This window comes from Symsagittifera roscoffensis, chromosome 6, assembly GCF_963678635.1.
Source record: "Symsagittifera roscoffensis chromosome 6, txSymRosc1.1, whole genome shotgun sequence".
In the NCBI taxonomy this organism is placed as follows: domain Eukaryota; kingdom Metazoa; phylum Xenacoelomorpha; order Acoela; family Convolutidae; genus Symsagittifera; species Symsagittifera roscoffensis.
The window spans coordinates 14,534,269-14,546,479 of NC_087067.1; the positions used below are offsets into that span (position 1 = coordinate 14,534,269).

The 12,211-nt window shown below is 36.6% G+C and overlaps 1 protein-coding gene across 1 annotated transcript in view; it reads right to left on the minus strand.

The window, feature by feature from the left end:
* The window catches only part of LOC134847646 (uncharacterized), a 46,341-nt gene extending 40,087 nt beyond the window's left edge, over positions 1–6,254 (minus strand). Inside the window, exons 1-3 of the mRNA XM_063864800.1 lie at positions 5,130–6,254; positions 4,033–4,074; positions 3,165–3,767 (exon numbers count right to left, since the gene is read on the minus strand). Coding sequence (XP_063720870.1) covers positions 3,165–3,767; positions 4,033–4,074; positions 5,130–6,105 — 1,621 coding nt within the window. The 5' untranslated portion in view covers positions 6,106–6,254. The remainder of the gene's footprint in view (positions 1–3,164; positions 3,768–4,032; positions 4,075–5,129) is intronic.
* Between the last annotated feature and the right edge of the window lie 5,957 nt (positions 6,255–12,211).

Below are 12,211 nucleotides of genomic sequence, written 5' to 3' on the forward strand. Positions count from 1 at the left end.
AAACACATCAAAGCTGCTCATTCCCCAGCACCAACCGTTTGGAAATGAAAATGATCAACCTACTAATACTTGGGGAGTTTCTATTGGCAACTGAAGCAGAAAATGAAAAGTGATTTAGCTTTTGCATTGTAACCTTGAGTTAGTGAAACTAATTAAAGAGGACTTGGCACACAATTGGTTCAGCTTAGCTTGGGGAATGAGCTATTAATAGAAAATTAGCCAGACTAAAGAAAAATAGTCATAGAGGAAGTTGGCGGTAAAAGGAGCATGCATGGGAAGCAGGTCTCCCAAATAATTTGAATGGATTGCATATTTACCTAGCTCCCCAGAGGGGGCTTTTTGGCACGCTTTCGGCCTTAATAAAAAAATTACTTTCCTGTAATAACCAGAAGGTCGAGATTTGAATAGAGTATGAATCGGAACTTTAGATGTTAGAAATGGGTTTGCAGCCAATAAATGGTGTCTTCCCCTGACCCCTGGAAGTCGGAACGTTACTGGAATAAACCTTTATGACTGGTCAAATAAACATAACTTGGTTTAGAGGTGAAATTGAACTTGATGTTTGCACATAGTTAGAGATACCTATATTGAACTCGGAATTTAGGATTCGCATCGACAGAGGAAGAGTCCGGTAGGGACCTAGCTTGTGGGATGCCAAAATAATTGTCAGGACTTATAGTGACGACCATAACTCTAACTATAACTAACACTGAAACAGAAAATTTTAAGGAGGTTAATATAGCGTATCCTCAGGCAGAACAAGCTTGCAATTGAGTAAAATAGTTGGGTTTTCATTGTTAGAGAGAGAGAGAGAGAGCGAATTAGCGAAATATAAGAGTCGGTTCACATCAGAGTTGAGAAGAGTGGTTTGAGAAGTCAGAGAACTCAATTAAAGTGCCTCGAAAGAAAAGTGATCCGCAGTGACACTTTTAATTTTAGCAGCTCAAATTGAGTATTTGTTTGGAATTATTGTGTGTAATTCGTCAATTTGGATTTTCCTCTAAAGAGAAAGAGAGAGAGAGAGAGAGAGAGAGAGAGAGAGAGAGAGAGAATCATTTAGTTAAGTTAGTTGGGAGTTGAATTGCAATTAGGCAATTGTGTTGAATGATCTCGGACCCTTTATTCTTAATTGGTTTTTTAGATTATTCTGGTCATTTAGAGCCTTCTGTTTTCGGACCGATTTTCATCTGAATTTAATGACAACTGGAAATTTTCGAGATTGTGAGAGGGGTCGAGACAGCCTCATTACGAAAAGTGGGCGAGTAACATAAAACATTACAAAATAGTTCCCACTAACTTAAACTCTTCAGATTTGTAGATAGTAGTAAATCTCAGTCGTCCCGCTGAATTCACTACCCATGGGACTACTTTGCGGTGTCGTTAAGTGAGAGTGAGAAGAGAGAACGAACCTAGAGAAGCAATCCCCGAAATCTACAGAATGTTTTCTATTCAATATCTCTCTGTGTAGTCAACTATCCTGTTCACAATATGGGCATTTTTTATACGTTCTTCGGACCAAAGTTAGGGTATAGTAAAGACCTCGCAATAAGGATCATGAATAATAAACGAGTATATTAGATTTTCATGGTCTGTTTCCATGAAAATCTAAAAGATTCATTATAATTGATTAATAAGCGATTAAAAAACAAATAAATAGCAATCAACTTAATTCATTAACATCAATTATAAAAGAATATAATGGATTTTAATAAGTTAAAATGATTTGTAACAGTTTTTCTGAGTAATAACTCGGTTTTTCCAAAACCGTAAAATCAAATATGCCAAACTTGAACTGCAATCGGTTAATTAAGTTTTACATTTGGCTACAGCAAAAAGTTATAGTGTTTTCTACTCGTCTTTTTCTATTCATCTCCCTCCCCCTAATTTTTTCACAGTAACTCCCACCATTCTTACCACTTACTTACCATTTCGTCACTAACCACCACCCCTCCCCATCACGTACACTTTACTTCGGTTAACCGTAAAATACGTGAAAAACACCGTATGCGTGCCATCCTACCCCCCTAAAAACACACACGCACACTTTTATCAAGCACCCCACAACCCTACAGATCTTTAAGCCTCCAAAAATCATAAAGGGCGTGTCAAGTAGGTCTGGATGAGGGGAGGTTTGTGTGTAAGAGGTTCGGTAGGTGGGTGGGGTTATGTGGAGATCAGGTGAAATGGGTTAGGTGGGGGGGGGGGGGGGGGGCGAAGGGGGGTTGCTGTTGGAAAAATAGGTGGGGGCTAGGTGAGAGGGCGCCAGGTAGGGGATTGGTACCAAAGTGCGTGGTACCAAAGTTGAATTAAATTCGATTATAATGCCAACATTTTCGACCACGAAAATCGATTATAAAAGATTGTTATTCATGTAACCTCACTGCTGCTTGACCAATAATGGATCAGGAAAAAAATATCAATGAAGATCCTTTATATGGTCACTGTATTATTGTCAGATGATGTTTTTTTGAAATAATTTGCCAATTTTTTTTTCAAGGCTAGCGATTATGGTTTCGACCATTGAAAATGGGGTGGACTTTTGTCTTCAATTGCATTTTGTTTCTTTTTTCCTTTTTCTCCCGCAAAACCAGGTACTATAAATAATCATCGGATTGAGTCGAGTATTAAGGCCTTTTCAGTCGTAACGCGATAAATTTTCTCAGTGTCGATAAGAACCGGTCTGAAATTTTTGATTTTTAGTCCGATTTTAAACAAAAAAAATACGAGCTGACCCCATAAACTTATTTTTATATAAAAAAAATAGTTTTTGAAATTTTTAAGAGCAATTTTAACTTAAAAGCTCCAAAATTATTCGAAACATCTACGATAACAATTTAAAAAATGTTTTACAATTTTGTTCATATTTTTTTTAAATTTTCTTGGATTTATTTGCAAAAAATTGTTGTCTAATGTGCCTGTTTTACTATGACCATAGAGTATGCCTAAATTCTAGGCTTTCGTTCAGATCATTTCATCACACCACGCAAAAAAACGTCTCTCATTTGAAAAAAAAATGTAGTTTTTATGAATATGGTCGGAAAAAGATTAAATGGTCGGAACAATAAAAAACTACAAATTTGAAATGAAAATTGTACTTTTTTCAAATATGGTCATGCGAAGGAACCGGCTATTTATTTTAAAAGTTAGATTTGGATTACACTTACCATTTGCGGTAACTTCTATTCTCTCCAGATCGTAGGTCTGGCCGTCGGAAGTGGGTAAATCAGACCACGTGAGTTCAACAGTGGATTCCGTCTTCTCAACTGTCAGAGTTATCTGAGAAACAGAATACTCCTGCTGTGGCGATACAAACTCGACTGTCAATCCAGTATCCATGGCAACATGGTCCAAAACCAACATCACTTTCACCGGTTCATTAACACCCCAAACTTTGGGAAATTTGCCTCTGATCTTGGAGCACGGATAGTCATATTGGGCCTCGGTTTGGACTTCAAAAGTTCCGACGAACTTGAACGCTACATGTTTCCAGGACTTCAGTTTGCTATTACAAGGACTCAATTCAAACTGAAAGTTGTTGTCTTGATTGTGTTCGAACATTGAGACAGTCGTGTTGGGCAAAGTGGCCCCCGGGCATAGGTCATCGAAGGAGTAGCGATGCAGAGGTCCCCCCTTGATTGCGATGCCGTCGTTTTCATTGTAGTTCTGCACCACTTCGTAGATCCAAACCCCGGGCAAATTCGTGTTGCTTTCTTCGGCCAGTTTGTAGGCAGCCGCGCAACGCGAGTAGGGAAGTTCGTACAGCTCGTCTTTGAAAAAAAAATTAATTAGTTAATTTTAAAAAGGGTAATAAATTAGTCCTTTAAGAAGTTGATACATATTCTTACATTAATAGCTTTGTTTGGAATATCAATTTTATCCAGTTATACGTTTGCATTGAATAGCTTGGCTCTAAGTTGTAAAAATTTTTCGGTTTTTGATTTCTTAAACTTTTCAAAAGACGTTTGCAAGCATTTTTAAAATTATGGTTTCATAGAAAATTTTTCAAAACAGTGAAACTTGAATCAGACTCACCAAAATTGCTCGGAGGAGGCGGCGCAAAAGCATCAATCACCTCTGTTAAAACAGTAAATGTTAATTCAGTTCAGAAGTATCGGCGGTCGAGTATTTGTGAAACCCCAGTTTAAGAGCTCAATCCTAAATGTTATCTACTTTTAGTTTGACAGGCTAAACGTCATTGATAATCGATCAACTTTATTTGATCAAACTAATTTGAAAATTTTTTTGTCCCCAGTTTTGAAATGAAAAAGGTAGTTCTGCTCAGGTGTTTTTTCTGCAGACCATTGTATCTTTAATTTCTTGACCAATTTTTTTCGTCTTTTTTGATGTCTAATTTAGTTAAAATCACAATCATAATTGGAGATGTTTTGTAACTGGAATTTTTCCCGCATTATTTTTTATCTGGGCTTCTTAAAATGTTCGGAATTGTTCTAATGACAGCTGCAGCTCCAATTTCGAAATTGTATATATGCTAGTCTATATTCTGTTTGTAAGTTTTTTCGACTATTACGATTTCTTCTACTTTTTCAATCATTATTATAATTGCTAACAATATTTCTTTTATTATCGTTGATCATTGACCACCGACCACTGATAATGGGGAGGAGCTTAGTCTTTGGTAGTTTTATTTTCCCACGCAAAATCAGTTGCCCAAAAATATCGTCGGAATGGGTCAAAAGATGTATCATTTTACAGTCTTTTCACTTGTAATTCAAACGACAATAAAAAATTTATCAAAAAATATTCTCAATTTCGAGCGAATAAGCAGGTGTATAAAAGGATTGTAAAGTTTTTTAGCGCCCTCTAGGTATTTTTTAATTAAAAAAATATTTTTTGCAAAAAGTTTTTGGTATTCATTTTTGAGAAAAACTGTTGTCGAAAACGCCTTATTTTGTTAATATCGACTACGTCTAGGATCTAGACTTTCGTTCAGATCCTTTTATCACACCCCATGAATGCAAAAAAAAGACAAAAAACTGTTTTTTTTTTAAATCTGTGATACTTGCGCAGGAACTGGCTATCCTTGTTATACATTCTAGGCGAGAGTCTTTTTTACGACGTGTTTTATGCGGTGCCGATAATTTGGAGGAGGGTTGATTGGCGTTACTTACCGCGTCTAAATCGTCCCATTTCAACCGGTTCGTGCACCAAGTAGAAACCTGCGTAGAGGAAGTCGTTCCGGGATGAGCCGAAGTTGATCTCGTAGTAGTCTGAAATTGAGTAGCATGTATCGTCAGTGAAATCAGCAGCCGTTCGTTTGCTGTCACACACGAACACAAGCTGGTAGCTGTTGAAAAACGACAGCGCACTAGCCCCAAATTGCTGAACCTTGTAGTAGGTCACGACAAAACCGAAGTCGCCTCTGAAATCTCCCCCAATCAGGCTGTTTGCTAAATCAAAATCTTCTGCTGAAATGAGTTTGCGGTACAAAACATTTCCAGCCAGGTTTGGGTATTTGGTTTGATCAACGCCCATCAATTCCACGGTCAACTTGTCGTCCAATCCCATAGTCAGCAAGCTCCCGTAAATCGCGGCGTCATTTTCAATGTTCCAATTCATAACAGCCAAATAGTTCTCAGGGTTGTATGGGGGTGGAGGAATTTGGTAAATTTCTATACCGAAAGGTCCAGAAATTGAAGAGTAGAGATACAAATTGTAGTAAAAGCAGATTTGCTCCGGGTTATATCCGAGACTTGAGTAGTAGTAGATTTGTTTTTCAGGTCTGCACATGTAGTCCATCATGTTGTCGGCGCCAATTGTCGGGGTCATGGCGACTGAAATACGACTTGCGGGATCTAATTCGACCGCCGTGTTGTCCATGTAAATCATTTCGTTGTCCAGGTTGATAGTTCCGTCCGTGCAAATGTGGATTTCGCACACTGATTTCTGTTTTATCATGAAGCACCTTCCGAACTCGAAGCCGCGTCGCGAGCTAAGTGGGTATGTTTTTTCAATGAAAGTGTCGCCCTCGCTCTGGCCGAACTTGAACAAAAACGGCTCTTCTTTAAAAGAACCACGAATCATGGACATATTAAGCCAAGCCATGATAAGAAGGGTTCGCATGAATGTTGAAAATGCAAACTCCATGTTTACAAAAGTCCCCCAAAAAAATTCAAGAAAGATTTTAAGCTGTTCAGTCAATTAAAATTCAAAGTTTTTATCCAAATTATAATTATCGTCAAAATTGGCTCGTTTTAAAAACATTTTTCTACAATTTTCAATCAATTGCCGTCACTCAGCTGATTTATTTTTTCGGTGTGAATGGCCATTTGGCTTAAGTTATTTACCTGGACATTTTTGATTCACTCTTAAAAAATCATTGTGAAGACTCATCGAAACTATGAGCGTCGTTATCGCTCTGACAATCAAGTGAACAAGTTCCAAATTTGTTCCAATCAACATTGCTAATTAGTGAAGGAACTACTTGTACGGTCAAATCTGCAGTATCTGAAAATGACTGACTTTTCTCATAGCGTAGTTCAAATTTTTAGTCATCGCACAACCAAGTTCTTTCTAAGTGTGAATAGTTAATCATTTGGTTTCACTTAATTAGCTGGGCATTTTTGATTAGCTTTCACTGCCCGGGTCGAGATCCCGCTCAAAAACCACTCAAGATATGAGCGGTTTGAGCGGTTTGAGCGGTTTTTCAGCAAGATTTGAGCGGTTTGGGCGGTTTTTTTGGAAAAACCGCTCAAACCGCTCAAAAACCGCTCATTTCTTGCGGTGATTTTTGAACGGTTTTTCAAGCAAGATTTGAGCGGTTTTTGAGCGGTCTTTAAAGAAAACCAATTAAAACCAACAAAAAGGCCTGGAAAGGTAATGTGACCCCGGGTTGACATCCATAAACCGAAAATGCTTATTTTAAATTTCCCCACACCGAAAAAGCTTATTATACAATTGCCTGCATCAAATGTATGGGAAAATGCTAATTATACAATTTTCATACAATTTCAAAAAACCATTGAAAAAAGATTCAATCTAGTTTCTCCGGCTATTTGAACCAAATACAACAGTCTGTTGATGAAAAATAACTACGTTTATTTTTTTTTTGAAAAAAAAATGGTTATCATACAATTTCCATATATGAAAATTGTATGATAACCCTTTTTTCATGAAAGGCAAAGTTTTCAGAAATTGTTCAAACTTGTTAATAAAAAAATTTAAATTATTTAAGAGTGCTTTTACTCAATTTGAAGTACAATGCTCATCAAAAACGAAAATTTAATTTGAAATAAAAAAGTAGTTATCCTACAATTTGCATATATGAATATTGTCTGATAACCATTTTTTCATAAAAAGCAAGATGTTCAGAATAATGTTAAAACTTGTTTTTAATCAAATTTAAAGTAATTAAGAGTGCTTTTGCTCAGTTTAAAACACATTGGTCATCAAAAAAGAGGTTTTAAAACCAGGTTTTTTGCTCAGTTTTAATCGTCACAAATTGTTAGCTTACGACGAGTAAAACTGAGATCTCGAAGGTCGGAGTAAAAACTTCAAAACTTTGAGCCTCATTATCGCTCTCGCATCAAGTTAACAAGGTTCATAACGAATTTAACCAATTGATTGCTAACTAGTAGGTTTAAAAAATAAAAAAACGACAGGGGCGGATTTAGGGGGGTCCCTTTTGTACTATTTTCCAATATCCATTTTTGGCGATGGACCCTAAAGTTTTTTTAAAGGCGCCTGAGGCGCCAATAAATAGTAATTTTGAGAGAGAGCGCGCGCTAAAAAAAAGACCAATCTTTTGCCAAATTAGGGAGAAATCAGTGTTTTGGGAGAGCTCGAAAAATCAATTTGATCGATCTAAAAAAAGGTCAACAAAATTTTCGAAAATAAATTCGACACTACATACAAAAACGACACTATATACAGAGCTGATTTAAATTAACCGGATAAAACGAGCTAAACTGCAAAATTAAAACACGTTTTTCTCTAATAGGGTTGAGTTTAGATGAAAACTTATGATGACAAATTTGCGAATTTTGGGCGCAAAACTTTACCCCAAAAATGGGTCATTTTGGCTTTTCTTAGTTAATCAAAAATTACGCCAGAAAATATCCAGTCAATCACAGACATAATTATATCGAAGTGAGCTCCTTACGTAGCCCAACAAACTTTAAGAAGGGCGTATTCTCCAAAAAAAACTTGCAATTCCCTTAAAAATTGTTTTGAAATAAATAGTTGGTATTTTTATAGTATGAACGACCTTTTTTGTCTATCAAACAAAAATAAATTAACTTATACAATGTTTTGGACAATATACCCTCCTTAAAGTTTGTTGGGCTACGTAAGGAGCTCACTTCGATATAATTATGTCTGTGATCGACTGGATGATTAACTAAGAAAAGCCAAAGTGGCCCCTTTCTGGGTTAAAATTTTGGGCCCGAATTTCGCAAAACAACTTACACTATAATAATTCTGCTAAAATTTCAAGCAAGTTTTGTCTTTTTAAATTTTCATCTAAACTCAACCCAATTTGAGCAAAACGGGTTTTAAATTTCAAGTTTAGCGCGTTTTGTCCGGTTGATTTAAATCAGCACTGTACATCGGCGTACCAAAAAATTTTGTATCAATTTTCCTCCTAACTATCTTTAAAGATTTTTTTTTGAAATGTTTGATCAAAGTCTGAAAACCTCTGAAAGCTTTTTGACTACAGCTACAAAGTTTTGTTTTTACTTTGAAGGTATTTCATGAGCATGCGTTTGTAATTTTTATGAAGTAAGATTTTTCAATTTCACAAAAAGCAAACCCATGCCGGGATGAGAAAAAATTTTTTGCTAGCGCCACAAATTTTATAGATTTTTTTTTCAAGCTAGAAACTTCTTACAGACATTCTATGAAGCTTCATAATTTACTAAGTTTGAATTTGGAGAATATCAAAATCGCATCAGCCTGTCGGGCGGTATATTCATGAGCAAAATATACCTGCCTACTTTTTTTTTAATTTAGGTCAAATACAGGAAAATGAAAAATATACCTTTAAAATGAAAAACAAGTTTTGAAAACACCCTGTATACAGTACTCATAAAGAATCGGAAAAAAATCTTCGAAAATCAAAAATCTGAAAAAAACTGAGAACCAGAAACAAAATTTATGAACAAAAAACAGAACAAAGGCATAGAAGCTTACCTTAACATTCTTAATAAAAAACTGTTGTCACAAATATAGATGTCTCTCGTTGCAGAACAGTTTACTAACGTCTATAGCTAAGGTTTTCATTGAAAATTATTCAAAATTTAATCCGCACCCCCGTCGGCCCTCCCTGCATCAAAAGCGTTATCATTAAATCTCTGCGACTCTTAATGACTGGAATTATCTGTGGAAATTTTTAGCCATTCTAGCACAAGGGGTTTCAGTATCATGTCTGAATAGATTGTTCTAATTGAGACTGATTTGGAGGATCAAATTTTAGGCTGAAGAAGTTCTGGTTGTTGTGGTAATATACACTATCTTCTGGGTGACTAAAAGTCTTCTGCAAGAGATTGGAGAAAAAACTACTATGTGCGCAATTGTTTCATGCTCTTCTCAAAAAAAAATAGGCCTGAAGAAAATAAAAAACCCATTCAGAAAGTTTTTGAGTTTAAAGGTTGAAAAGTTTAAAACTCTGGAAATGTTCGTTCTTGTAAGCATTGCAGTGTAACTGGAAAATTGAGCTGAGACCTTCTGATGACCTCTATGCGATTCCAATTTTTCCAAGTTGGGTTTTAACATAGCGAGATATTAAAAAGCCAGTGGCGTGCGCAAGATTTTTTTGAGGTGGGGGGTTATTTTCCGTACAGTTTTTTAAGTTTTGCAAGGTTAAATTGAAGTAAAAAAAATACAACTTATACAGCAAGTGTCAAGTTTCTGAAAAATTGTACAAACAACAATTCATAGAAACTATTAACGTATATTTCAGCTACGTCAAGAATTTGTTTTTTTTTTGCGAACGATCCAGCGATTTCAGCCGGCCTTCCCGAATGGTTGATCTCAGGTTTCTTTTAAGAAGCTTCATCGCAGGAAAAAAACGCTCAGTGACCGGCAAGGTGGCAAAAGTTTAAATCAGGGCGTACACTACGAGCGTTAGAGTTTTTGATTATTGACCTAAGGATTCTTTAGAGTCGATGGAGCCGAAGCGTTGCTAGACCATATGTTTTTCCAAACTTTAAGCTCAGATTGAAAGTTTGCGTTCGGATTGAAAGAATCGCAAACTACGTCGATGTGTTCATCATCGGTGGAGATGAGTTAGTGCTCCTACCCGAGTGAAGAAAGGGTGACGCAGAGGAGGAAGCTCATCGCCGCATTGCCCGCACTACTAGAAGATTCATGTCCTGACTAGAGATTGGCTTCAGATAATTCTAGCTCATCAGGCAGACTGCAAATAGGACAGAGAGGGCCCTTCTGATCTATAAAAAGGTCAAGTTTTGGATAAAGTTCCGGGTCAGATTCCGGAGAAGAAATTTTTGCTTTCTTCTGGAAGAATGATCGCATCGTCTTCTGACGTTTAGAAAGCAGCTGGGTTTTCATGATCGTTTTGACATTCTGCGACTAATATAGGGGCGCTATAATGACTGTATGGAGTGTAGCAGAATTTCGATTGAAGTAATTTCATTAAAACTTGATGTTGCTCAAACATTAAATTTTTACAGATGTTATTAGACTCTTGTTTTACAGGTGCTAAAAGCTTAGGTGTGGAGCTTTAAACCGTTAACTCCTCATAGTGAGGTGTGAAAATGCGTTCAAAACTTGAGACCTCTATTTGAGATGTGATTTTCAGCTGTGAAACGCTACCTGTGGAGCGCTTTTTAAGTTTCCGACTCCACATGCACCAGTAAAAAAAAACATGTCGTTTCATTAGACGCGTATTAAATTTTGACAGGACGCCAAAAGCGCGTTTGAAAAAAAACATGTTGGTTCTCATAAAGTATGAACAGTAAAATTGTACCGATAGCGCGGCTCGAAAGTAAAAAAAATAGTAGGCCGTGGTTACCCAAACGCCCACCCACTCGGCACGCTACTGTCCAAAGCTTCTACTTACCCCATTGTAGGGAAGAACAGCACCCATTTTCCTGACAGGCAAAGTGCTAATGGTTCTGCAATGCAAGGTGCTCAGTGGCTCTAGACAAAAACTCCAAAGATTTTTAATACAATGGATCAAAAAGCTTCTTAACGCGATATACAACGCAAAAAATTCAAAATAGAATTGACTGCTGTGACTCTATCTTTATCCAGTAGCCACTAGCACAACGTGGATAGACTCTTTGGGCAATATTTTTGAACTCCCCCTTCGCAGTCAGTGTCTCGTAAGAGGGACGGTTACTGCACTGAAGCAATGCTTTTCTCAAAGTCTGCTATTAATGGCGCAAACTAGTCTGGTTTTGTAGTTCAGTTCACCTTGGAAGTTCCTTACTGGCTAGGATTTAGGGATATTGCCAATGAAGCAAGCAAAGCACAAATGAGTCTATCATATGCAGAGCTTACACTTTAGCTCGAAGTTTTGATTGTTAAGGATGCATGCGAACGCTTATTTTTGTAAAATTAGTCATTGGTAGGGGTCAACAATCAGCGATACAAGGAGCTTGAGATCAACATGGAAGACTTATGAGTAATAGCAAGATCGAGTCGGAATCAATGTTTGGATCGAGGATGAGACACCAGAGTACGCAACGTGGTAGATGCGACTGGGCTTTACCGAAAAAAAACGCCCTGGTTTTGCAGAGGTTGTGATATAGAAGCAAAAACCTTGCAGACGTTGTCCATTATCTTAATAATAATCAAAATAAATTGTTTTTAAACCAATTATATACACAACATTAATATCAGTAATTTATGATTAGCATAGTTTTGAGAGGAAATCCTAAAGATTTCAAACGAAATCTGTCGAGGTATGCCTTAGAAAGCAGAATAATTTTGAAATAAACCTCAAGTATAATAATTAAAACATTAGTAATTTAAAGAAAAATTCATTCCTAAAAAAATGCCCTTAAACCAAAAAACAACAATACAATTAGCCTTAAAACCCTAGTTTCATGCCACAAATTTTAACTGAACACGCAAAAATATAATAGTCAACAAAGTTATGATGGTTCAAACTGCCCATTGAAAGAATACTGATAAAACCCAGATTGTTTCCAAAAATCGGTTTTACTTTTTTTAAGGTTAGATCTAATCCGCAAGCCTATAGATTGATCATTTGTCAGTGCGTATAGCCTCG